The following is a 27,288-nucleotide window of genomic DNA, read 5'->3' as shown; positions in this document are numbered from 1 at the left end:
CTTATTAGCTGTGGGTCAAGTGGGTTTTCAGACTGGATTCCTGCCTTTTACGGGCTAGTTTTGACTTTTACGATTTAACCCCGCCACCACGGGCTGTTTTCAGACGGCATTCCTGCCTTTTACGGGCTGGTTTTGACTTTTACGATTTAACCCTGCCACCATGGGCTGTTTTCAGACAAGTGGCGGGGGCGGGGTTAAAATCGTAAAAGTCAAAAACCAGCCCGTAAAAGGCAGGAATCCAGTCTGAAAACACCACAGCTATGGACCGACAGCTAAACTCTTATATGCTTATTGTTATTTAGGTCATTCTCCGCCATGCATGACAAGTTTCATTAGTTTACAACATTCTGAAGAATTGTGAAGAATTGTAATTAGCATAACAAAGTGAAATCCTGAATGGTCTGGTATTATATTCTCTGAATAGAATCGTTTCAATATAAATACAGGGGCGACACTGTAATCTTTAGACTGGGATTTTCCGCGTCAGTGCTAACTTGAAGACCTTTGGAATTTTTAAGACCTTCACCCTCACGCTGGATTTGCTCTGTATATGCTGCACGGTTCAGGCCGACATCAAGCCTGTTGCCAGAGGACTTACTCCTTCACTAATTAGTATCTGTCTGGACTCCACCTGGATGTTTGTGCCGTCCCAGCCAAGATAAGTAGGGCTATCTTGTGATTGTGTTGTAATCTCTACTTAGTTCCCTAGACCTAGTTACTAGTTTTGTTAATTTTATTTTATATAAATTCATCGCCTTTTCTGCCGTAACCAAAAACCGGCAAGTTGGAATGCCTGAGAAATAAACGCTGTTTTTGTTCAAATTGGGTTAGAAATTATGAAAAGCACCTGCGTCAGAGAGAGAGAGAGAGAGAGAGAGAGAGAGAGAGAGAGAGAGAGAGAGAGAGAGAGAGAGAGAGAGAGTGTGTTTACCATGAAAGTTTACCTTGTAACTCTGTGAACAGTCTTGGTTGTCCCGATGTCGCAAACACGTACATGACTTTTCCTCTAATGTATATCATTTCTTTGCTAAAGGAATTTCACCGACCTTGAACCACTGTCAACAATGTCACCACTGCATTGTTCACATCACATAAGTTCGTTCCACAATGTTAAAAGGTTAAGCAACGATTTACTGAGACCAGCAATGAAATTTCATGTGTTCGATGGCAAACTTACATAACTTTCATCTCCAAGTTTGATCAGTTTACAGACAAGTACGATACAATTAACTAAGAATACATAAGTGGGAATTCGGAATCTACGTGAACATAAAATTAAAAATGTTGAAAATGATTTTCCCTTTCTCTGTTTCCAAACCTAATAATTATATGTATACCACGTAGATAAGGTGCTCTTAGGATGCATCGCTCCTGTCTTTGTCGCGCAATCTTGCTCGGAGTTTTTTTATTTCCCAGGCTGTGCAGGGTGACCGGATGAGAGCCTCGAAGTGCAGTGTAAGTAACCCTACTGTAGACCTTGTTTCCCTGCCCAATTTCTACGTCTGGCTGCTATTTTTACGAAAATAGGGTCAGGTATGGGTAATTGTAAGCATGGCTGTCATCGTAATTGGGCCAAAGTACAAGTGCAGTGATTGCATTGACTTTACTTCCAACTTGGGGCTACCTTCGAATTTAGATTTCGTTTGCCCATGGAGAAGTTTTACTACCATAGTTTCCCGAACCAAGTATCCTGATTGAACAGTTCAGTCTCCTGTTAGACAGAGGATGACCCGAATTGAACCACAACACTCAGATTTAACACAGTGCCGCCATATTGGGTCTCAACGCAACATGACCTTTATCCAACTCCTGGTCAAGGGTCACATACAAGGATGTGCCTAATTAACACAGTATAAAACCACTTTTGGTTAATACACTACATCCCTTCCCCTTTCGGACAACATATCCCCTTCCTCAGAGTTCATGTCCATACTTGTCTCAGTCACTTTCTGTGTCCCCAGTTTATCTCTGAAAATAGCACTTTTAACAATTCAAAAATCAAGTTAACACAATGACAACAATCTCAAATCAGTTTAAACACGAAATTTCCAAAATAACATCATGACAAGTCCTAAAGCTAACATTTGGGCAAGGGTGGACTACCCTTTAAAAACCCATGCTGGCGAACCTGGGAATTATTCTTACCCATTCGTGGTTTGACCAGTCCAAACTAACTCAGTTTTATAGTCATCCAATTATTTTGGTGGACGGATAACACATTGTGGTCGAGAATGCTGTTAACGCACAACTGGTTCTCGCGACTCGGCCTCCATTTCATCCTCCATTTTTACAGTGGGTTGATCATCTGGATTCTTCTGTATCTCCTCAGAATCATACAATTTCTTTACAACTGGTTCTCGCGACTCGGCCTCAATTTCATCCTCCATTTTTACAGTGGGTTGATCATCTGGATTCTTCTGTATCTCGTCAGAATCATACAATTTCTTTACATGCGACGTGTTTCGTTTATACCTCACACCTGATGGCGACTGTATGGTTACCTGATTTCCATATTGATCAATCACTTTGTACGGTGTCTCTTCACATCGCGTTGACAGTTTGTTCAATTGTCTTTGTCGAAGTAAGACTTTATCACCTGTCTGTACCTCGCTGTCACGCGCATTCCGATGGTTATCTGCGTAATCTTTAACCCTCTGTTTCATTTCTCTATCTCTGTCTCTAACTGCGATATCGTCTTCTCTTTTCACGTTTTCCACGACCTCAGGTAACTTCGTCCGGATCTTGCGACGAAACATCAACTCAGATGGCGCAACTCCTGTAGTTGACTGTGGGGTTGCTTCTGTATGCCATCAGGAATTTATTTAGCTCTTTCCTCCAATTCCTATGCTGCGCTTGTGCAATTTTCATTGCTTTCAGGAGTGTCGAATTTTGTCTTTCCACTTCGCGGTTTGCTTGTGGCCACAGTGGGGTTTTACGACAGTGAGCTATGCCATGCTCCTGGAGATAGTCATCAAATTCTTGTGACGAAAACTGTGGTCCATTATCAGCTTTGATAGAAACTGGGTATCCATGGGTGACGAATCCGTTGTCTAGGGCTTCTGTTATTTTCTCACTTGTCACGGTTCTCATAATGTCCACTTCAAAGTATCGACTGTAATAGTCAACTGTAACAAGCAGATATTCCCCGGAAGGCAAAGGACCAAGTAAATCAGTGGCGATCTCTTCCCATGGACTCTGTGGTAATGGCGTCGACTTTACTGGCTCTGGATCCGATGGTTGGCTGACTAGCTGGCATCCGAAACATGCTCTACATTTCCGTTCGGCGTCCATGTCCATGCCTGGCCACCATACTTTAGTGCGTAGCCTCATTTTAGTTTTAACAATGCCCTGATGTCCTTCGTGGGCCAAGTCAAGTACTTGTGCTCTGCACTTCTGCGGCATTACGATCCTTGTTCCTCTCAGTAGTACTTTACCAACTACTGCTAGTTCACTTCTTACAGCTTTGTATCCTAACGGACAACAACGCCAGTAATCTGATTTGACGCACCTTCTGACCGTACTCAACTCCTCATCTCCAGATGATTCTCGCTCTATTTTCCGTATTGGCAACGCACAAGGCGCGGCGTTTCCTGCAACGAACCGAATATATTCTTCTGCCTCATTTAATTTCGAGGTCTTATCTGTTTGGTTAGGCCTACTGATCAAACGTGATAGTGAATCGGCAATGTTCAGTGAACCTGGTACGTATTTCACTGCAAAGTTGTGGGGCTGAAGGCGTAGAACTCAACGTTCAATACGTGCCGATGGCTTCGAACATTTTGAATAAATGTAAGTCAGTGGTTTATGATCCGTTAGCAGTTCGAACTTAATCCCATACAAATATACATGGAAGCATTCGCATGCCCAAACCAGCGCCAAGGCCTCTTTTTCCGTCTGCGAGTAGCGACGTTCAACACTGGTTAGACTTCTGCTCGCATAGCTGACAGCACGCCTTTCACCATTCTGCGACTGAATCAAGACAGCTCCAAGACCTACTGGACTCGCGTCGGCGATGACCTGCGTTTCTGCATTCTTGTCAAAATAGGCCAATGTGTCGGCCTTTGCTAGTGCTTGCTTCAGACAACTAAATGCCTGTTCCTGCTCCATACCCAATACAAACTTTGTGTTTTGACAGGTAAGTTCTCTGAGCGGCTCCGCAATGGTAGCCAAGTCTGGAATGTATCTGGCTGAAAAATTAACCAGACCCAGGAAGCTCCTCACTTCCACTGTAGTTTCGGGTTCTCTGGTTTGTAGCACAGCTTTGAGGTTTTCCTTGGCCGGACCAATTCCTCGCTTCGACAGCATGTGTCCCATGAATCCGCTATCGTCACACCACCTACATTTACATCCACGGTGTCATGCTTGAATTTCTCGTCAACTATGAAAACATACTCTTCATTGTCTGTGACTTTGTTGACAGTAGGCTGCACCTTATCACTGTCCCTTTTACGTCTCGTATTACGGGTACTCTGTTTTGTTCTGCAAACACTTGCGTAATGTCCGACTTTATGGCATTTGTTGCACGTTGCCGATCGTGCTGGACAATCTTTGTCTTTTGTAAAATGGCCTTCCGGATTACAGCGAAAACAGGGGTCTTTCTTCTTACCTGCTATTGCAGACTTCTTTGGCTTTGTGTAAACTCTATTTACTTCTTGTTTAACAGTGGCGCCCTCCATTTGGCGAATTTGGACGTCTATGGCCTCCATAGCTCTAGCCAATTCTTGCAAGGCCTCAATAGTCAGAGTCGCCCCTTTTTCAAGTAATTTCCGACGCAGTGTACTCGACTTGCACTTGTCAATCATTTGATCGCCGATCTGATCGTCAAGATCTCTGAAATTACAGTTTGTTCCTTGTCTCTTTAGCCGGGTAACAAATTGATCGACAGTTTCGGTCTCTTACTGTTTTAGTTGGCGGAATATGTGTCTCTCATACGACACATTCACTTTCGGGGTAAAGTACGCATCAAGGGTTCGCAAGGCTTTTTCATATTCACCTGCTGTATCGTCCTGACCTTCTGCCAACACACCGGGACCTGGGTCTTTCAACGTTTCAAAGACATCCTGAACGTCCAGTCCAGCGCAATGCTAGCTGCAAAATTGCAGCGCTACAGTGAGGCGGTCAGTGATTTTTGGTTTTTGCGACTTCGCTCACCAGTAGGGCTACAATGCCGATGGCCCTGGGGAGTATAAAATAAGCGCATCCCACTGGACGAGGCGTGTTGATGTGAAATGCTATATATTTACTGCATTTTGTCGTACCGATTTATCACTACTGAAGACTAAACACTATACTACACTTAACCTTGTCGTTTATGGGGTTTGGAATTTGTTCAAAGATGTCGATCACGTTCCATAAACATTGCGCAGGGGCATCCGTGTTTCTGGGAGCGGAGCCGCCATTACCGGAAGTTGGTAGCATTTCAAATCAACATGCCTTGTCCAATGGGGTGCGCTTATTTTGACCTGTACAGGGCCATCGGCATTGTAGCGCTTCTGGTGAGCGAAGTCGCAGAAACCAAAAATCACCGACCGCCTCACCATTGAGCTACAATTCTGCAGCTAGCGCAATGCATGAGTAGGGCTTTCTTTTGAGCATCGTCTTTTACTCCGTTTCCTACCACGAAAACTTCGAACGACTTTTTCCATCTCTTCCAACGTGGTGCCTGACTGCTCGGGTCGCTCTTGCAATCAAATTCAGCAATCCCCCCTAATTGAATATTCACAGCCATTTTCAGCTTCGTCGATGGAAGGACTGATAATTATAGTTCATCCTCGTCGCCAGTTGAACAGTTCTGTCTCCTGTGAGACAGAGAATGGCCCGGATTGAACCACAACACTCAGATTTAACACAGTGTCGCCATATTGGGTCTCAACGCAACATGATCTTTATTCAACTCCTGGTCAAGGGTCACATACAAGGGTGTGCCTAATTAACACAGTATAAAACCACTTTGGGTTAATTCACTACACTGATGACATTGAATGAAAAAAAAATTGAAAACATCATTTTTTTAGTCACTGCCGCACATACGGAAGTAGTGCTAGTTTCAAATCAGCGCGTCTGGAGCCCATGACGATAATAGTCATTTACCCACTCTATGCCACCATAGAAGTATAGGGAATTCAGGCTCCGATGATGATGATCAGATGGTGACGATGATGATGATTAAACATTAAAAATGAAGGAAAATAAAAATATAATCGAAGTCAGTAAAGTTGTTGTTGTTGTTGTTATTGTTGTTGTTGATAGTATTTGATGAAAAGAACAAAGTGTGGGTTGCAAATTCAATACAGCCAAACTATACACATATGCACATGCACTGCAAAAATCAATACAGCCTTTATAGTATACTATACACATGCGCTGCAAAATTCAATACAGCCTAACTATACATGTGCGTTGTAGCCTAACTATACATGTGCGTTGCAAATTCAATACAGCCTAACATTACCCAAGGGTTGTCACTTCATTGCCACACACTTTTTTTTCAATCGTCAAAAATGCACCTAGCAAGCATCGAAATTGGTAAAATTCGACGTAGGGTCAAAGCACATTAGTCCTTCTCAATCATACTCAGACATTTTCACCTCTTACCGATGAAAGTCGACAAATCGGCAGTTTTTCAATGCATCTTGCCGTCTCATTACATTCCAGATTTAAAAGGCCCGGCGGTTGTGTAAGTCACGTGGGCGCATTTCAATTCGAACCAATAGCAGAGCCTGTACTGAACGAATGGGCCCAACGTGACGTAAACATCTATAAAAACACTTTCCAGGCTCGCCCTACAATCAAAGTGTGGAACTGTATTTCAGCAAACTGTTTCGACATTTTCTGCCCATATTTAAGGAAAATACCATTCTACATCCAATATTATACTCTTAGGGGAACACCATTTGATTTCGGGGGGGGTATGGAGGATTTTGCGAAAAAAAAAAATTGTCGCCAGGTGAGATAGAAGAAAAAAAATTGATCCTGTCATGGCCTGAGAAAAAAAAAATTGTCATAATAGACAGAAGTGAAAAAAAAACGAACCCGGAAGTGAACTAGTGGTCTTGTGCCAATATAGTGAACCTTTAATTGACAAAAGCGCACAATTTTAACACCAATGAAAGTACTTGTGAGTATATAAATAAAATTTAAAGAAAATTTAACCTTACACTTCAATTGCTACACCTGCCTCAAGACATACATTCATCGGCCCTATGGCAGCAATTTGCGCCACCTTTGTACCAAGCGATATGACACCATATGACATAAAAACACATTCCTGGCAAATAAATTTTGTGTCCCGAACACTCATATCAGAATACTTTTACTATTGCTTAGTTGTGATCTTCCCAAAAAAGATAATGATTTCTCAAATAGAATCCCTCCCCGAAATTAAACCCCGGTTTCAGGGGATAGGCCTATTTTCATCGACTTTGTACGGCAATTTTGAATAATAAATTTCTCTGTAGAAAACTGCTATGATGGATATCATGAATTTTTGATATAAAAGCAAGAAATTGTATGTCTAAACAATAAAAGTACTGGTTTGACAAATTAAGTTGAATTAGGAGAGAAATTGACAAAAAGCTATGCCATACCCCTATTTCTAACTGAGCCCAATATGGCCGCCAGCAGCGATTTGGGCCCCCCAAGTATACCAAAATTAGTGTCTGCGGTGCTAACATTGAATGCTGACACATAAGTCGGGGAGAAATTCTAAGTCTGGGAGAAATTACTACATACGAAGAACACGTAGTTTTGGGCCACCGTATTTATCATACCTTTTGAGTACTGAACAAAATGCCAATGTTGTCAATGGTTCTACTCCAGTCCACAGACTCACTATTCCCAAAAGTTCACACTATGCATAATGGTGGTGGTACAAACAAACCATATGTTCAAACGCGTATGGAAATATGTGTATTCTTTGCGAGTTTGAACCGTGGTCCATTCGCATGCAAGGTTTTTAACGGCTGTTATAATCGACGAAATCGCGAAACGGAGAAATAGCGAAAGAAGGGACCGGACAGAAATTCCCGAGAGGGAGGGCCGTTGTCTTTCAAAATGACTCTGCGCGTAAAATAATGACTCTTAAAAGGGTTTGAAGGAAAAAGTGACCCTCCCTAATTTCTATGGGCATCAAACAACCCACCTGCTGCATATCACAGTCGACATCAAGAATATTTTATTTTGCATTATATATAATTAATGAGGTTGATGATGTTATGTCATTAGAGGCCTCATTGCATCAACTATTAAGGCTGTAGCTCTTGAAGGTACTGATTTCTAGGTATACTATTTATGAAATCGAGGTCAAAGGTCACCCTGATCACTTGATATTTGGGCAGAGAAGCTAAATTTGCTCACACAATCATCCCTGTTCACCAAAAATCAGATCTCTATTGGCTAACTTTCAATTGTGTATAATTAATGAGGTACAGGATGATATCCGGGTCATAGGTCACGAGCAACCAAAAATTTAGTTGTGCAATTTCGTCCAATACTGGTTATTGCTCTATAGACACTAACCCTCTCGGACTAGAGGAAAAGATGTAGCCATAACTTCGCTGCAGATGTATTGGGCAGGTAAAAGGTCATAGAACATTCTGAAAAATAATACTTAAAATCTCCTTCCCTATATTTATTTATTTATTTATTTATTCATCCAAGATAAACACAAGAAAGCTAAATTTGCTTACACAATCATCCCTGGAATGCCAGGTAGTAAAGAAATGGTATTGGGATTGTCGACTGTGATATGCAGCAGGTGGGTTATTGTTTGTTGCACAAACTGGGACTTTTTAACTGCGACTTTTTAATTTATTCTACTGCTTTCATAATTTTTTATCACCGTCTTTTGTTTTATTTCATTTTTTATAATTAATTAACTTTTTAATTTTTTTTTCACCGTCTTTTGTTTATTGTACGAGAATGGTACAGGTGCTGACAGATTTTGACATTGTTTATTTTCGTTTTTCTTTTATTGCTTTTGCTGGTTTTTAGTATTTTTTTGTTTCTTTTAAAATATGTAAATCGCACTGAGACGTATGTGTAGTGCGTGTAAGAAATAAATATTATTATTCTATTATTATTAAGAAATATGTTTACAATGGATAGGGTGACTGAAACAGGTGCAAATCACCTATACAAAGCAAGTCCTCCATGGAATGAAATATTAACAAAAGGAAGAAAAATGTACACAAGAGGATCAAAAGCAAGTCAGTAAAAGAAATAAAAACAAAATTCAAAAAGCAAAAAGGTGTACTATGGTCTACAATTACTGCACAAACATCTAGAAATCCACAAACAAGTGTTGTCTGGATCAAAACAGTTTAAAAATGTATCCCAATACCATTTATTTACTGCCTGGCAAAATGCAGAAAGTGAAGTAGCTGTTCTAATTATGACTGGTAAATTGTTCCAGAGAGTGACAATTCTATTGAAGAGGAGATATTGGAAATTGGACACTTGGACATGGACATGGACATGGTTGGACATGGCTTAAAACCTTGATATTTGCGGTGTAGCAACCTGACCATACTTTGTAATGGTCACTATTTTACGCACAGCGTCATTTTGAAACATACTGGCCGTCCCTCCGTTTAATTTCTCCCTCTTCGCTTACTCAAATTACTCACATACCGGCGCAGTAAAAACAGAACAATGGCCGGGAGCGAGTGGCGCGAGTAATACATCGCATCGACCGTTTGTTTGTTTCGCCGTATGTCAGATTTCTCTCTGTATATTTCAGTTGCTTATTCTTTATTAATGTATGAATATTATTTAGTTTCTTTATTTCTTCATTCCGATTGCCATTTCGCCGCTTCGAGATTTCGTCGGTTATAATTAGCCGTTTTAACCCATTACAACGAAGCTTGAGCCAGTGCATATTACTAATGTATACAGTTTTCATACACTTACAGAAACAACAATAGGTGCGCAGTATGTCTGTGATTTCGTATCTGACGAAGGGAACATTCTCCGCTTTCCCTGGCATTGCCTTGTAGGCCAGTCAAAATAGGGTTAGACCCACCACAAATTGCAACAGAATTTTTTTCTTCAGAATGCATTTCAGAGAGGTACCCAGAACAACATATTAAAAGTTTACCCTAATCCACCTTGGGGAAATATGAATAATTTGCATAAATCAAATATGGCGGCCAACCATCCGACAAAATAACATAATTGGCCATATATCACATGTTAAACAAGCTATTTCAGTGATTTCAAAGTCTGAGACTACTTATTAGGCTCAGGGAATCATTTTGGAGGTATAATTTTTCATATACGCACTTCTTAATTTGCATAATTCCAATATGGCGGCCAACATTCTTACAAAAGACATTTTCGGTCATATACCACGTATTAAACAAGCTATTTCAGTGATTTTAAAGTTAAAAGTATATTTCTTTGGCATGGGCAAATGATTTTCAAGATGCAATGATTTGAATAGGTAATTTGTTAATTTGCATAAATCAAATATGGTGGCCAACATTCCTACAAAGGACTTTGTCGGTCATATACCACGCATTAAACAAGCCATTTCAGTGATTTTAAACTTTTAATATTTTTCTTGGGTATGAAGAAACACTTTTAGTGGTTCAATTTTTACAAAGAACCTTTGATAATTTGCATAAATTAAATATGGCTGCCATATTAATGCCCTATGGCTTAATAGCTTCTAATATTAATAAGGGTTTGGTATAGTGTTTAGCACTAGGAAACTATAAAGAAGAAACTGTTAAGTCCTTCGATATTCATTTTTAGCTCATATTTGGTATTGATATATAACTACCAAAAAGAGCTTATATGGTGAGTCTATGGCGTCTGTATGTCTGTATGTCTGTATGTAGGTATGTATGTGCGGATGTATGTTCGTCACACGCAAAGGCTCCCATACCGCCAAAGCTACCATCTCAGTATTTGGTGTACAGGTAGATGCAGGGCTTGAGATGTGACGTAGTTTCAGTGTCAAAAATATGCAAATGAGGTCAGAAAAAGGGGAAATCCTGCAAATGTGCAGGAGTGGTGGCAATAACTGAAACAGCGCACACATCTGAGTAAGAGGTTTTTGACCTTTAACTTATTGGTATGCAGGGTACCTATTATGTACGGGAGTGGTGGCAGTAACTGAAACAGCTTATTATTCATTTCCTGTGATTGTTTATGAACTTTGACATATTAACTGACCTGCTCAAACCATGGATGTCTATATTTGTACATCCATGGTTGAAACATTCTCTGCTATGCATGTTGCTAAAGTTGACCTCCAGTACCTAAAGTTTCAGACGTTATTTACTTTTGTCATTCTTGTTTTTCTGGTTTAAATATTTCTTGTTGTTTTTCTGGTTGTGCAGAAATCATTGTCTTAACATCAACGTAGGATTTTCCTGCACTGAACAGATAGAAACAACACTTATTGTTGATCTTTGGTATATACCAATTCTGATCAAATTTGAGCAACACCGTATAATTGCGGTATTTTTAAAATTTTAATTGTTCTATATATGACGACTGTTAATGATTGTTAGTCTTCTGAATAATATATTCTCTTTCTGAATATAACATAGGATTCATCTGTGTACGGCATTTTTGTAATTTGTATGGGTGTTTAACACTGTACAGTGTCAAAACATGTAATCTGTAATGTTTACTGTTAAAAAAAGGCGTGTTCAAAATCTTTAGTTTTTAATTTAGACTGAACCCCCTTCTTATGGATGGGTGCATCTTTAAAAGATCCCCTAGATGACAGGCAAGAAGTCATCACACCTAACATCAAAAATACAATAAACACAACAAAGCTAAAAAAGAGAAAAAATGATTTGACAAAAATAAAAAATGCCATAATACACACAAATTGAAACTTAGTGCAAACAATGTCAGATTCATAAAAACTTTATGGACACATAGACTCAAAAATCTGAAAACTGCATGCTTTAGCAAAGGCTTACAATTGATCCAAAAACAGAATCCAACTATTACACAATACAAACAAGTACATCTTGAGTCATTTTTCCAAGTGTCATTTTTCCAGATGTACATGCTTGTATCGTGTAACAGTTTGATGCTGTTGGGCTGATGAGTTATTTGAATTAATTTTAAGCCTTTCCTAAGCATGCAATTTTCTTTTTTTTTGTGAGTTTATGTGTTGATCAAGTTTTTAAGAGTCTGACATTTTTTGAATCAGAATTTTATTGCAAAACAAAATAGTTGTTTTGTTATATAGCATTTAAAAAACAGTGAGAAAAATTCAGAAAATTTGATCCAGCCAGACTAGAGTTATATTCTTTGCAAATCTCGAAATTTGGATAAAAAGGAAGCAGAAAATCGGTCGATTTGCATACATTTGCATAAATTACCCCTTCTATATTATGCAACTTACGACTGCTTGCCAAGCTAAAAGGTGAGCCTAACCAATTTTTAATCTTGGGTTAACAAATTAATCAAATTGGACGAATATTTGAAAAAAAAATTCTTTTGAGCAAAATACGCTGCATTGGGTGCAGTGCCCTCTTTACAGATTTTTTTTCATGTTCCGGTTGCTAAAATCTCTACAGAACCTTATTTATATAAGAACCTATTTGGTCATTAATTTGGCAGCCATATTTAATTTCTGAAACTTATCAAAGTGTCTTTTAAAAACATTGAACAGCAAAAGGTGTTTATTCATGCTCAAGAAATATATTTAAACTTCGAAATGGCTGAAATAGATTGTTCAATACATGATATATGACAGAAAATGTCTTTTGTAGGTATATTGGCCGCCCTATGGATTTATGCAAATTAGAGAAATGCCAAGGCAAATCATTGCACCTCAAAAATCATTTGTCCATGCCAAAGAAATATACTTTTAACTTTGAAATCACAGAAATTGCTAGTTTAACCCTTTGACTGCTGTAATTATTTAAACAAAAAAATTTAATGCAATATTTTACCAATTTCTGTGAACTTTTCTGTACGTTCTTTCTTAATTTTTTACCAAATGGATATCATTTTCCAGCAGCTACATTTTGTTATCAAAATTTTGGCAAAAAGCAGAAAAATTGACTGTGATACATTTTATATAGTTGACAATAATAGACTTTGGCGCCCGAAGGGTTAATACGTGGTATATGACAGAAAATGTCTTCTGTATGTATGTTGGCAACCCTATTGGATTTATGCAAATTAACGAAATACCTAAGTATGCAAATCATTGCATCTCGAAAATTGTTTGTCCATGTCAAAGAAATATACTTTTAATTTTGCAATCACAGAAATGACTTCTTTAACCCTTTGACTGCTGTAATTTTTTACACAAAAATTTTATGCAATATTTTACGAATTTTTCTGTACGTTTTTTTCATAATTTTTGACAAAATGGATATCATTTTTCATCAGCTACATTTTTTATCAAAATTTTGGCAAAAGGCAGAAAAAATGACTGCGGTACATTTTATAAAGTTGACAAAAATAGACCTTGGCGCCAAAAGGGTTAATACGTGGTATATGACAGAAAATGTCTTTTGTAGGTATGTTGGCCACCATATTGGATTTATGCAAATTAACAAATTACCTATGCAAATCATTGCATCTCGAAAAACGTTTGTCCATGCCTAAGAAATATACTTTTAACTTTAAAATTACTGAAAGAGCTTGTTTAATATGTGGTATATGACCGAAAATGTCTTTTGTAAGAATGTTGGCCGCCATATTGGAATTATGCAAATTAATGAAGTGCCTATATGAAACATGATACCTCCAAAATGATTCCCTGAGCCAAATAACTAGTGTCAGACTTTGAAATCACTGAAATAGCTTGTTTAATATGTGATATATGGCCAATTATGCTATTTTGTCGGATGGCTGGCAGCCATATTTGATTTATGCAAATTAGACATATTTCCCCAAGGTGGATTCGAGTAAACTTTTAATATGTTGTTCTGGGTACCTCTCTGAAATGCATTCTGAAGAAAAAAATTCTGTTGCAATTTGTGGTGGGTTAGGTGCCAAAATCTCGTAGATTGACTGGACTATTGATTGTCATCGCTGTCATTGTGTTCTCTGCTCTATGGGGACTCCGTAGACCACGTGGATGGCCCAATGGACCAGTTGGACTGCCGTTCATTGGAAGTGCATTCGGTAGTTATTCCATCGATGTGCAGCTTCTCGGGGGCTTGAAGCTTGCTTGTTCGCTGAATATTGTTGCATATGGGGAGCTTTAAAAGCAGCCGATCAGCGACACAGTAGCTTTAGTTTTATAGTCCAAAGTGTACATGTAGCTGCTGTGAATATTTACGATCCATCAATAAGCGACAACCTTTTGAACAGCTGCATATTGTCCCTAGTTTTACCTATGTTAAAGCACTGCACAAATGCAAATTAATTTTACTTGTCTGTACTGCATAGTTGACAGTAATGTTCTTGAAATGACTGAGTTATGGAGTTATGCGATATTTTTTTCAATTACATTATTGTTACTTCTTACAAAACATGGAATTCAGAAGCACTGAAAGGGTGGGAAACCTTTCCCACTTTGAGATTTTCTCGTTTGTCTAATCTTTTAACCATGTTGTATAACGGTTCATAGTTGAACTGTTGAAAATTTATACTAAATTATATCAAATTTCATAGTTTGTTACCTTTCTGCTTCTCAGGATACTCTTGCAGGAGGAATTTTTTCTCAATTTCTGTAAGAGCTCCTTATTCTTTCATTCTTTCTGCATAGAGCTTGTCAGAAATCCACACCTAACAATGGCCAAATATGCGAAGAAATACGGACCAATATATTCGATGAAGATTGGGACACGGAGAGTTGTTGTATTGAATACCATGGACATGGTCAAAGAAGCGCTGGTTGACAAGGCAAACGACTTTGCTGGGAGAATGCAAACACAGTCATGTAAATAGAATGATTTTAAGGGGCATTTGATAATTGTTTGAGTCAGTAAATGTTTTTTCTACGATCCCATCAGTTTAATCCTTGCTCTTGTTAGTTATATAGTATACTTAAACACATTTAAAAACTTCAAAACCTTGGATTACAGTTTCTAGCGACAGGAATTCTTTATTAATATTGATCTAACTACAGTATTCTTTCGATTTTTTTCCCTGCATTCATTGTTTTTTTCATCGACACACCGTTCAACGTAGTCGATATTATCAGCGAAGGAAGAAACGACATAGTTTTCGGTGAATTCAGCAAGTTTTGGCAGTTTCGTCGAAAACTTGGTGCAAAAACTATCAGGTATGATATATTATTCTGAGCAAAAAATGCTAAGACTAGAGCTTTATGTGAAAGTAACCAAGAAAAAACAAACGGTCATGAATTTCTAATAATTGTAATCAAATAAATTATTCCAAAATTACACAAATATTTCCCACTTTGAAGTCAGCTTCTCAACGACAACTAACTGGGCGAACATGGGTTTATTTTTTTGTCAATAAATGCCATTAAATTACAATAGCCGGGCCTGTTGATCGCAATATATTTTGTTTCGCTCTTTGTGTCAGACAAACGCCGTTGTGGACACAGTTAAAAATATGAGGGTATCCTAGCAAATAAGGACAGAAAACGTCAACGAACAAAATTCAGGTCGATCTTCGAAGCCAAAATTGGCATTCGCGTCATAACTTAATGAATTCAGCACTGCTTTGTTCTTCATCAAAAATTTTAGGGGCAGATGATGATGATGATGATGATGATGATGATGATGAGGCCTGATATGGCACGTTTGATATCTAGTGTCAAGGGCTAAGTGTTTTATATCTGTAAAAGGGAAGAATCAAATATATGATAAACATTCAGTCTTGTTGTAGTGGTAACTCTTAATATTTGATTCAAGGAATTCCTGTAAGATTTCATTCAGTATACAAACAATGCAGAAAAGAGTCTTATGTGTAACTAGTGGTCACCTATACATTCTCTAGTTTGATTGAAATGCCAGTGGGAGCGAGAAAGGGTACTTTCTGAGATACCCCCTTTTGAATTGAATGGTGGACCCACTATAGGGTAGTGCTGATCACATGGCTGTCATATGATGGCCAGGTGATAATGTGACTAGAGGGAAATGGTATTTACTTAGATAGCTAACTAATTTGAACCGGTTCTAGGGAAAGATACTATCTGAGACAGGCCCTGTGACTGATTCACTTTGCCGTTTTGGCCATCACTAATGTAAATGGATCCACATGAGCTATGAGAGCTCAGTATTTTTTTACCAAGCAAGTGTTAACTACCGTTAACACCGCGTTCTCATCCAGTCCACTGGCCATACATAGTTCTTTCTTTTAATATTCGTCTAAGGTCCAACCTTATTTCATAGGACGTACCTTTCCTTTCCCCGTATGCTCATATCGGGTCATCCTGGCCATCGTAAATTCCTGACATTCTCATTCATATATAACACCCACATATACATTGACATGGATCCGCTTATCTGGGTATACTCCATCGTGATAAATTACATTTTACGCAACACTGATGCACCACTCATGGACTTCATAAAGTATATCGCTCCACATAAATACTTGCATAGAACTTTATAACTCCGTATACGTAGTTGTATGAGTACTTCCAAAATAAATTCATAAGTCTGCGGGAGTACCGTGCAAATCATCACCATGGGGTGTGCAATGATCAGCAGATCTATGGATATGTGATTGTTAGTGTGCATGAGAATTTCAGTTACTTACTGTGGCCAAGATGGCCTGATATGAGAATACAGGGAGTAATGCTGCGTTCACAAATAATGGTGAGTGATTTATTTGAAAAATAGTGACTTTTCATCGGACGTTTGCTGAAATTCTAGCAAGATGACCTAATCGTTTTTCTTTAATATTTGATTATTTTAATATACTAGAAATAAAAAATCCCTACAGCAATATAGATACTATTTTTCTGAGCACACACCCTTAAGCAAACAATGTGACAAACATAAGATTTTGATACTTTTCAGTATTTTTGCTTTTTTTAGTAACTTTAATGTCTTATTTTACATCTTATTATGTTGAAATATTCAGTATTCGGCCTATCAACACAATCCACAGTGTACATGTGTGTCATGTATACTTGTATTGCTGTCAGGTGCATTTCATATACATCTAAATATCAATATGCCAGAAGACTGTTTCATATTAATACTCAGTCTGTGAAAATAAGTTGCAAGCATTTCATCATGATTTTTAAAAAATTACATGAAAAAATAAGTTGATACACAGTACAATTTTGAAAAAATCAAGTTTAACATACCTACTGATCATCGACACCTTTGTTGCACTCTATGAGCAATGTCTTCATTAAACTACAAATACAGATAGCCATATAACAATAAAAGTAATCTATGCCATTACTTTCAAGGAGACTCACTATTTTTGTGTACCATAGTCAACGCTATTTTGTGAACATTGATACACCTATTGTCCCTTTTGTCCGTTATTCATTGATAACTGTCAAGTCTCCTAGTGGTCCATGTGTTGCCATCCGGCCTTATCTTGTATACAAGTATGCTTCACTGTCATAAGCACATGACACAAACTCTTCTTCAACTACATTAGAGTAAGAGCTATCTCCGTCACTGTGGGTATGCAGTCAGAGTGACACTGCCCGTAGGCAGCAGCAGGGCAGTAGATTAATTCTTACAATGTTTTTGTTCTGTTTTATAAAACTGCATTCTTTTTCAACTCCCTACTGCATAATGAACTGTACAATTTTCAGCTTGCCGACACAGCCTTTGTACTTGTACTGTGTATTTGTATCATTGTCAAACGACTGGACTCTAATTCAGTTATCACCAATGGTGTTCACATACACAGGCTTTATCGACAAACTGAATATTCTATGTGTCAGAATGTTGTAGTGAGATACCAAGAAATTGTATTTGATACAATGCAAAGAATATTGAAAATATTATCAACAGTCGCAGCTTCTGCCCCGTTACAAGGGCTACTTGCTGGGTTTTTAATGAAAAGCCATCGAATTTGACAAAATTATTCTAGATTTTGTTTAATTACCACTAACATTAAAATCATATGATGATATATAAGCAGAGCAAAACTTTCAAGTCCACCATCAACAACTCACAGAATTTTTAAAATCCCCCTTCTGAATCTTTCCACCTCCCACCTATATTTATGAAGATACTTGTAAAGCTGTGGTATTGTCCCTGTTGACCCACTTACACTAGTGATGACCCCGACAGTAGTGAAGCAGTGGTACAGTGGTACTTGATGAGAGAGAAGTGGTCACGTGACCTCTCTCAGAAAGTTCCTTTTGCCTGGAATCGGTTCAAACCTATCGGTTATCTAAGAAACTACATTTACCCTAAAGTCCCATAATTACGTTATCATCATGTGCAAGTAATGTTATCTGCAGTACACTCTGCTTGGTCTACTATTGTACAATAACGGGATATCTCTGAAAGTACCCTTTCCTTCTCTTTACAGTGGTAAGCATTTCCACCGTGAGGCCGCCGAAGTATTGCTCCTAAAGCAACACATGGGTTTTATTTGTGTAATTTCATGTATTTTTAAGTAATTGGTATACTTGTGAAGTGAATTATAATAATCTTCAGTGTGCTATCAATTTGCCGATTCCAATAAAAGCTTAGGTGCACAAAAGTGTTTGTTAAAATGTCACTTCGAGTATTACCAAATGTGTTATTCCACACACTGTTTCAGGAAATATGCAAGTGGGCCTGAACTAGAGCGCTTGTTCCAGAAAGAAGCTTTACCAAGGCTATTGAAGGCAATTGAAGAAAAGAATGAAGAACCTTTTCAATTAAAAACGTTAATAATGCTTACGATCGTCAATATCGTCGGTGCGATGTGTTTTGGAAAGCAGTTAAGTGGTCATGCAATTCTTTGCGGCGTACAGGCTTTTCGCTCAGAAATCTTGTGCATGGTTAATTTTACAATTGTACAACCCTATATAGTCTATGCATTGAATGCATGAAAATAAAATCAGTTAGCTTGAATTCACGATATTACTGTCGCAACTTCTGACATCTTCTCAAGCATGTAATTTTTAACGTATGCTAGGTATGACCTGGAGGACCAAGAATTCCAAGAGATAGTCAAGGTTACCAAAAACACACTTGATAATTTTGGAAATGGGCTAATGGGAGATGTTATGCCTATACTCCGTCATGTTCCCACGCCATCTGTAGTAATGGCAAGACGAGGTGTACTGAAATGGCTTGGTATCATCCAAAAACACGTTGATGATCACATGGACAAATTTCAAAACGGTAATCACACACATGCATGCATGCATGCATGCATACATACATACATACATACATACATACATACATACATACATACATACACACACACACACACACACACACACATACACACAAACATACATACATACATACATACATACATACATACATACATACATACATACATACATACATACATACATACATACATACATACATACATACATACATACATACATACCGGTACAGAAGTACAGACACACATAAGTACATTACTGTATGCATGAAATTTTATTAGATCGATAGATAGATAGATACACAATATTTTAGTATCCTTGAATAACTAGGTTTGTTATTCGGTTTTGCTGCCGTATACACTAACCATTGCAAGTTGCAGTCTCAGTACAAAACAAAGCCCAAATTAGCAGCTGTTGTCTCATTTCAATTTGATTAACTTTTGAGGAGACAATTTCTCTTTCATAAGCATTAAACTATTTATTGCAGATTATTGGATACCGGTAATATTGCTTGGTATTATTGCGACAGTACAAAATTCAGTATTCAAGTCTTTTTTCCTATTTACGGTTTCAGATAATACCAACACACAAGATTTAATTGACGAACTGTTGAAATCACGAACGGATGAAGCAACTATTAGTTCGGGGAAGGCATACCGTCTAGATAGTACCAACTTGCGTCAAATTACTTCGAATCTCTTCGGAGGTATGAACTTATTTTGCCTCACGTTTGCTTTTTCGTTAAGCAAAATCTTTATCAGAGAAAGAAGTAGTAGTAATAGTAATTTTTAACTTACAAACTGTCGCCTTTGTACTAACTCACAGGACGAATCGAAAGTTATGGATTAAGTAGTATGCGTCTCGAAACCGAAGACTTAAACTTCTGCTCAAACTTTCCTTAATAAAGCTTTCGACCATTTGCCTACCAAACCAAAAGTTAAATTAGGGTTCACTGTGCGAAAGTTGTTACTTAAAAAAGACTACCTTACATTTACCGATATTCGAAATATAAAATGACTGACATCCCAGTATTAACAAATAGATGGTGAAAGCTTTTCTCACTCCGACAGCTTCAGGATATGTCCCCGCCATAAATAGGCAAGAAACGTATTGAGAAGTTTAAGAGTCCAATTAGCTGTTCCCGGGGGGGGGGCATTCTATTTTAAAGATGGGAGGCATTAGGAAATGTAGAAAGCTGTTGAAAGTGATACATATATTACAAAGACATGTAAGAAATCGTAATTCCAGTGTATGGTATGAGAAAATGAACGGTCATGTAAATTACATGATGGCCGGGAAAATATTATGCAGGGTGTATTAAGTAGATTGATTCGATATGAGTCCACTCTTTAAGTCTAGTTTATTAATATTGGTAAGAAAGGAAAGTACGATGCCTATGCGTCAGAAAGAATCTCTGTCCGGCTTCATACGATCTGAAGATTCCGTGAGGATAGTGTTATTAAGGTCGGTTCAGAAATCGTATGTGGTTTAGTTTTGAAACGTATCGTTTGTTAAATCTATCATACTTTGCAACATAACCAGCACTGTACTTGCAATACTTAGTGCCACATAATACGCCGTTACGTCGTTTTCGCGTTCCACTCACGAGCTAAAACATATTCTGGGATGTTGCGCAAATCGATCGGCGCCGATTCAACATTGTCACATGACGAACACACAGCAAATTTAGATCAGATTTAATGTAATGGAACGATGGAAATAGTCGCCTGAAAGTAACATTTCATACCTCATCTGTTCAAAAAATATACTATTAAAGGAAGAAGACTTTGCATTTTTTTACTGTGTCTCTTGCAAAGTATTTCAAATCCATTTCTCGTCATTGATGGGCTCGGACTAAATCATGACGAAAATGAATGCATCACAATGGATATAATATCTCACAATATTATGATAAAATACTTTGACTTTTGTTGTTCGTGTATATTCTATGTGTCGTGCACTGATTTGTATTACTTATAGCTGGCCTTCATACCACGATTGCCACCCTGAATTGGTGTTTTGCCTTCATGATCACACACCCTGACGTAAAAGAGAAGGTACGGCGAGAAGTCGACGAGGTGATAGGCCAGGATCGGCTGCCAGCGTTGACAGATAGGAAGAACATGCCGTACTGTAATGCCGTAATCAATGAAACCCTAAGGATCAGGTCGATAGCAATTATAATTCCGAGATGTACTACTTGTGACACTGCAGTAGGTAAGAGATGTGCATAATGTTCTTAACATACTAGTTTAGCCAGTCTTAATTTTGCTGGATGTCACTGCACGAAAGATTCAAATCTTAGTATGCTATTACTTTGATTTCTCTTAACTATCAGGATGGTTTTGTTTCTGTCTACCTTCCTGTTGCTTTTAAGTTCCAAAGGTCTACACTGCCCTCCCCGCTACCCGCATGTCCTTCTCGCTGTTCAACGCGAGAAACAAACCAGCTAATATGGCCGACTTCGCGATCCAACAAATCGTTAAAGGTATACGGTCACCTGTAATCTAAATATGCCCATATATGGTGAAAGGGCGCTGTTTTTAAAAAGCGGCCACCCGCTTAAAATCTGTTATTGGTTAGCTTTCCTCTTTCCATGGTAACTGTGGCAAACTTGGAACAGGTGTCAGTATGCCTTTAATCTCCGGAAATTAATTAATAATACACCTCTGACTTTGTAAAGAAAGCTAACCCACGACCCATTTATCTGCCCAATGTTCGCACTTTTATACGAGTACACGTCTCGGACAATACGTCTGCTGTACTATGTACTAGAACATTAATCCCGGTACTTTTTGAATTACTACCTTATCAACTGTACAGGTTAATCTTTCGTCGAATGTTACAAGAAAAGTCGAAAGTACAGCGTTTTCAGCATACCCTGTCTCACAGATCAAGCAAAAAGCAAATTCTAAACTTTTCTTAAATCGGGGTTCAAAAGTCTACAATATTAAAAATTATGGCGAAAATACTTACGTCAAAAGACAAAGTCTAGGTAAAAATAAAAAGCTAAAACTTGATGGTCAAATCGTGTTGGGCACAAAAACAGAGGTTAAACTTATTTTTTATCATTATTTCTGGGTGAAAGTCCACATACAGCAACTATGGATCAGGGGTGAAGACCACGGTAGTTATTGTGTACATCCTTCCTTTGACAGTGAGGGAATGCATTATTCACGTCCGCTAGGCTTAAAGATAGAAAATTCCATCCGTGGTGTGCATGTAGTGCATGAGCACATGGAGAAAATGTAACCTGGAGAATTATTTCACATTAATTCACAGGTTTTTGACTTGCCATCTTTCACTGCATGACCTATTGATCGTCAGAATGTGTATTTACTCCTCATTGCGTAGTGGGTTATGGGTATCTCATCTTGTAATTTGTCCTATGCCTGTTGGATGATGGTTTTAATGAAAATATAATGGCCATTCCAACAGTATCACCGTAGAGCAATCTCACCAAATATTTTACAATGAAAAGACGTCATCAATTACTTTAGAGTTCGGGACGTTGGGAGCAATGATCCCTGAAATCTGTCGTTCCTGCATCATAGCTAACTATGTCATGAAATTGCAAGCGTCAAACAAAGTTTTTGTCTTCTACAACACATTTCAAGATGTTAAGGACTTAAAGACTTCTTCATAATATGCTCATCAAAGTACGTACGCAGGACCATGTTAGGGTTTTCTGAAAGTTAAGCATTTCTTTATGATTCGTAGTTTCCACATTTCCCTTCACTTCAGCTATCATCACGTCCTGAACAGAATGTAACCATGGACACTTAATAGATTCAAGTTACTTAAAATGCGGTGTTAAATTTGGATTAATATTAAAACAAGCGGCCGCCTAGGGCAAGTGTGCAATTATCGACAGGCGATGACTCAATCCGAACTAAAATTCGTGTCGTTGTGGTAATAACAGACTAACAACGATTCTAGTTGTTATCATAAGTTTAAGCTAATACAAGAGTCAAAATCATTGTTATTTTGTCTCTCGATTTAAGATGAGCAAGGGACAAAATCACAATGCCGTTTTTAATATATATGTTATTTCCTAATAGACATCCATTTCTTTCCTATGTTGTATCTGCATCAGCATTAATATTTTAAAGGATATGGAAATATCGCATGATATCTCCATTAGATTGTGTAAGCATTCGATATAAGAGCTAAAAACAGTGTAGGAATTTTAGGTAGATCGGTCGTGCTGACATTTCTGTTGAGGAAAAGGAATTATGGCTTACTTGGCATACAAGGATTTCGAAAATGAGGCATCCCTTACATTGTCTCCTCGATTTGCATGCCTTGTTGCAGGCGGATTCCTACTTAAGAAAGGCACATGGGTCTTTTGTAACACATGGAAGATACACATGGACGAGACAGTGTGGTCGAAACCTGAGGAATTCCGTCCAGGTAAGTACATGATGACTGTACATGTGTGTAAAGATTCAGCAGATAATCTCATTCTGGTGATTCTGCATTGAGGTGATGTCTGCATTCCAGACACCAGAGTCGACCATTCAGAGTATGTTCTGAATCCAATATCACGTCACGCCTAGTTTAACATTAGCTAGAGGAAACATACTATTTTTACATTACCCTCGAGGAAACATTGTTCGAGGAATAGGCGTCATACAAAATGTGGACGCCCTTATCGAACTACCAGGATTGTATAACACACGGACTAGATTTACCTATACATGTTAGACACTATCATTATACCCGTTCTCATTTATGTAACATAGTCTTTCTTCTTTGTCATTTAAATCACTTTTGTCTAAAAATGATATCTTTCAGACGGATACTACGGGTTGTACTGTCATATGTTACTTATTCGTTATCTTTGTGAAAATTTCCTCGTTTTATCATTATATACATTCACATTTTCTACGCCAATATGTTTTTATATTATACATTGACGCTGCCTGTAAAAATGGATTTAGAACCTGCTTAATTAATAAGAGGTCGAATAGCACCAATAAAAGTCTCTGGTTTGAAAAGAACAAAAATATTTGCCAAGCATTTTACTTAATATTCCCATCTGTTCAAGTTTGTTATAACTATCCAGCCGCTTCAGCCAACAGCATAAACATTAAAATGCTTCCGATAAGCCGACCGGTACTAGTTAAAGTCCTCCCGTCCAACTTTTTCGATCTATAAAATTGGCAATCAATCCTTCCGCATTTTTAAGGAGATTTTTTTTTTCATTTCAGAACGTTTCTTGGACAAACACGGACAGCTACTCCACAAGCCAGATAATTTCATACCCTTTGGCATGGGACGCCGCATGTGTTTAGGGGAAACGCTGGCAATGAACGAGATGTTCTTGTATCTAGTCTCTTTAATTCAGCGGTACTCTTTCAGCACGCCTCCGGACGGCACGAAGCCAAGAATGCAAGAGCTGTGCGAAGCTTTTATAATTCAATGCCGTCCGTATAAAATCGTAGCAAGGAGAAGGCGCCCTCTCCCAAACAATGAATCACATTAAAGTTCAGGGAATAATTAAGGGTAAATAAAATGTCTTCTGCCAAGAATTGAAGCTCACCCATTCCAGAATGTCCCTAAATCATAAAAAACAGATATGAACTGAATATGCTAACCTGTTTCACTATACATTGCAGTTATCTGTAAATTGCAACTTTTGCCACAAGTTTGCAACTTCATTTAAACTGTATGATCAACATCGTGAACAGTATTCACCACACACTGATTCAAAGGTCATTAAGCATTCAAACATGTAATTAGCTGCAATAAAAATACTAAATTTCTTTGGCTGAGGTAATTGTATTACCACCTTATATAGCAAGTGTAAATTGGTCAAGTCATTCAAGCTTCATATGCCAAACTGTGAAAGCTCATTAGATATGCAAATTATAAATTGGCTGACATGAAAGTGGAAAACGTCTTTCACTAATACGATGCAATTGTCTCATAAATAGGCATAGTGAATTTCATAAACTTCTGTTGTGTCCTTCTGTCCCCATTGGGAAAATTACTTCGAAAGGCACATTAGTAACTAGCTGGTGTAAAAATGCTAAGCGACTTTCAGTAATATTATATCATAGTATCTTCAATGTATATAGCATGTTTTGTCAGCTTTGATCAAGTCTATTCAGATAATATTATACCTAATTATGATAGTTCATTAGATATGCTGATGAGCTATTAGCTTATCTAAAAATGCTAACACAACTTTTATGAATGTTATATCATAGTATCTCAAATGTACGTAGCACGTTTCATCACTTTTGATCAAGTCAATCCAGATACTACATAGAAACATTCATTAAATATGCAAATTATTAATAGCTGAAATAAAAATGCTTCATAACGTTCAATAATATTATATCATAGTATCTTCAATGTACATAGCAAGTTTTGTAAACTTTGATTGAGTCAATTCAGATATGTATCCCTAATTAGGAAAATTTGTCAAGTATGCAAAATAATCGCAATCATACCAATCCATAATCCAGTGACAGTAGGTCAGAATTCGTAAGACAACAGTTGTAAACATAGACACAAAACAGCACAGAACAGACAGTAAATAGACGGTACACAAACAAAGTCATATTCATGAAAGAAACATATATGGACCTCTGGCCAGAAGACCAAGAAGTGATGTCACGTGTTTCGAAAATATTAAGCGCATCCTGCCCCACATGTCGCACCCGCCATATATCAATCTGTAAGTCAGATAGGTAGTGGTCACCAACTAAGGCCCAATGTCACCGATGCCATCAGTGATCATTTGTCGAAGAGAGATATTGTATTTATCTACCAGCTTGCGATACCTGCCAAAAAGCGTTTGAATGTAGAGACAAGTCTTGCTCTGGTGTAACATTGATTTAACAGTTTGTAAGAGAGATGGCCATCTCTCTACAAAATCACCATATGAACTGCATGCTCTAGCATATCGAATAAGCTGGGTATACCCCATAAGCTGGTGAGAGTGGAATATTACTTATGAGGTGTGGAAAATTGATGATACTAAAGTTGAAATCATCTCTCTTGTCATATAACCTAGAGTCAAATTCAAGTAAAATGTCCAGATATGAAGCAGAAAAGGCCGTTTCTGTAGTTTCTTTAATCTCCAATTCTGGAGGATAAATCATAGCGAGATATTTACTGAATTCAGAGTTATTCATTGAAATAACACCGTCTATGTATCTATATGTTAGATTGAAAGTTCGAGCTACAGAGACCTTTTTCTGTTTGATTAAGTTCTGGATAAATGCTGCCTCGTATGAGAACGGAAAGAAGTCTGCAAGCAAGGGAGCACAGTTAGTGCCCATAGGAATTCCTATACACTGTTGGAAAATGTGATCTAAATTCTACAAATATGTTGTCGATGAAGAAATCAAGCATACTGATAATGTCTTTCTCGGTATAAAACAATTTAGCGTTAGTAACATTGTTAATAAAATATGTAGAATTATACCCTAATACTACATATTTGTAACGGCGTGAACCGTTTTTGTGAAAATGCTTGGTTGATGATGTTTTTCAAGCATTCTTTCAATTTATTATGTGGTATTGTGGTATACAATGTGGAAAAATCGAAAGTTTTAATAAATGTTATTTTTAAAACAGATCTTGATTTCAAATTTTCCAAGAGTTCCTTTGAATTTTTTAATATCCACATGTGATTTATACCACTCCGAGAAAAGACAACATCACAGTATGCTTGAAGTCCCCGTTTAACAGTACAAAGAACAGAAGTCAGTATCTCCGATAATTAGCAATTAGCTATAATAAAAATGCTTCATAATTTTCAGTAAGTGCTAAATGTCTTTTCAAAATATTATATCATAGTATCTCCAATGTACATAGCAAGTTTCGTCATATGCGATCAAGCTAAATCAGCTATATTCCTAATTGGGAAATTCATTAAATATGCAAAGTAGCAATTACCTTACATGTCATCCCTCAGTATCTTTCACCGCTGATATATCCAAGTGTGATCAACATTTGCAGTGATTTGTAGTGATTTTTATCAAATTGTGTGCAGTCGAGGTCAATGTTTATCCATTTTTCTTTAATCATCAATTATGCAAATAAGCATAAAATATGCAAGC

At 37.7% G+C, this 27,288-nt stretch overlaps 1 protein-coding gene across 5 annotated transcripts; it reads left to right on the top strand.

The window, feature by feature from the left end:
• The first annotated feature begins 453 nt into the window (after positions 1-453).
• LOC139147313 (steroid 17-alpha-hydroxylase/17,20 lyase-like) lies at positions 454-27,123 on the top strand. 5 transcript variants are annotated; one of them, XM_070718363.1, is made up of 11 exons: positions 454-662; positions 9,912-9,992; positions 14,007-14,109; positions 14,696-14,869; positions 15,121-15,214; positions 18,646-18,807; positions 19,006-19,214; positions 19,785-19,916; positions 21,191-21,427; positions 23,525-23,623; positions 24,424-27,123. In XM_070718363.1, exons 2-11 carry the CDS (start codon positions 9,933-9,935, stop codon positions 24,696-24,698), a joined length of 1,545 nt encoding a protein of 514 aa, XP_070574464.1. In that variant the 5' UTR covers positions 454-662; positions 9,912-9,932; the 3' UTR covers positions 24,699-27,123. The 5 variants fall into 5 exon arrangements, with proteins under 5 accessions (XP_070574464.1, XP_070574468.1, XP_070574465.1 ...); XM_070718364.1 differs by lacking the exon at positions 454-662 and adding an exon at positions 672-1,455; XM_070718366.1 differs by lacking the exon at positions 454-662 and having other exon boundaries at positions 5,529-9,992; positions 21,263-21,427.
• Positions 27,124-27,288: the final 165 nt, after the last annotated feature.

This window comes from Ptychodera flava, chromosome 13 (genome assembly GCF_041260155.1).
Source record: "Ptychodera flava strain L36383 chromosome 13, AS_Pfla_20210202, whole genome shotgun sequence".
NCBI classification, from domain to species: Eukaryota; Metazoa; Hemichordata; class Enteropneusta; family Ptychoderidae; genus Ptychodera; species Ptychodera flava.
This window is presented reverse-complemented; position numbering and strand designations above follow the sequence as displayed.

Coding starts and splice junctions, on each gene's coding strand:
- LOC139147313 (XM_070718363.1), top strand. CDS start 9,933: ATGTCTGTGATTTCGTATCTGACGAAGGGAACATTCTCCGCTTTCCCT. Junction 19,917..21,190: donor TACTTCGAATCTCTTCGGAG/GTATGAACTTAT, acceptor TATTACTTATAG/CTGGCCTTCATACCACGATT. Junction 23,624..24,423: donor ACCTGAGGAATTCCGTCCAG/GTAAGTACATGA, acceptor TTTTCATTTCAG/AACGTTTCTTGGACAAACAC.